This window comes from Aplysia californica, unplaced genomic scaffold, assembly GCF_000002075.1.
Source record: "Aplysia californica isolate F4 #8 unplaced genomic scaffold, AplCal3.0 scaffold00179, whole genome shotgun sequence".
NCBI lineage: Eukaryota > Metazoa > Mollusca > Gastropoda > Aplysiida > Aplysiidae > Aplysia > Aplysia californica.
Window position 1 is genome coordinate 595,411 of NW_004797449.1, and position 1,052 is coordinate 596,462.

At 41.7% G+C, this 1,052-nt stretch overlaps 1 protein-coding gene across 1 annotated transcript in view; it reads right to left on the reverse strand.

The window, feature by feature from the left end:
- Positions 1 to 1,052, reverse strand: part of LOC101854796 (tyrosine-protein phosphatase 10D) — a gene marked incomplete at its 3' end in the record, with an annotated part of 14,508 nt that overhangs the window by 2,641 nt on the left and 10,815 nt on the right. The window contains 1 exon segment of the mRNA XM_035969765.1: positions 841 to 966. Coding sequence (XP_035825658.1) covers positions 841 to 966 — 126 coding nt within the window.

Consider the following 1,052-nt stretch of genomic DNA (forward strand, 5'->3'; position numbering starts at 1 on the left):
GGGGGGGGAGTTCAGGGTTAACACTTCTTTTCCTAAAAAATATTAAAAAAAAAACGTTACTCTAGTCAGGTGTTCTCTGAATGTAGCTCAGGTATCTTTTCCTCAAACAAATTGTTTTTTTTTTTAAGTTACTGAGTTTTACGGCATCTGCAACACAAATAGGTCATATAGGTGCTGAAGATTAGAGATGTTATTACTAGAGAGTAACATACAAAGAAAAGAATTAGGAGAGATAAGGACGTACATGTTTGAAAGGAACGAAGGAACAAACCACAACACAGCACCCGTTAACAACCCACTGCATACATGATAAAATATGGCACAACTTATCAAATATTTAGCTTCAAATTAAAGAAAACGAACAGTGCTAACTGATCAATCAAAAACACCAACAGCAATGCACAAAATAAGCCCGAAGAGCACACAATATTATATACATAGTAAAAAAGACAATATAAAATAATTACTCAGTTCACTGCAACTGTAAAGAAAAGTTCCATGCCAATATAAAGGCGACCTATCAACGAACTTGTTACGTCATATCAACGTCACTGTCAACTATAACTACGTACCCGCGTCTGTGATATAGCAGTTAGGCATTTTGCTGTCTCACGCAAGAGACCCGAGTGGGAACCCCAAGTGCGGAGAAAACTTTTGTCCAGTATATCGGTCTTTCTGTTAGGATGTATCTCTCTCAGCCTGGGTTGACCCTGACCTTTAGAGTTGAAAGCCCGCCCCCAAGTCCATCTCAATTCTGTGGTTAGGAGCGCAAAACCACCTAACATAAAGAAAACCTGTTTAAGTACATGTACTAGACAACCCCTGTCTCGTCCCACTAACCAGCTTGACGTCCATGACCCTGATGACGTAGTCCGGAAGTACGGAAGCTGACCTCAAGGTCACGTGAAGATCACCAAAGTAGACAGGGGTGGATGGGTCGGCCGGCCAGTACTCCTCACACTTCACCTGCGGAGGGTGTGACGTCAGCACAGTTAGTGTGAAAGTTTGAGTATGAGTAAACAGACACAGTCACACACACACACACACACACA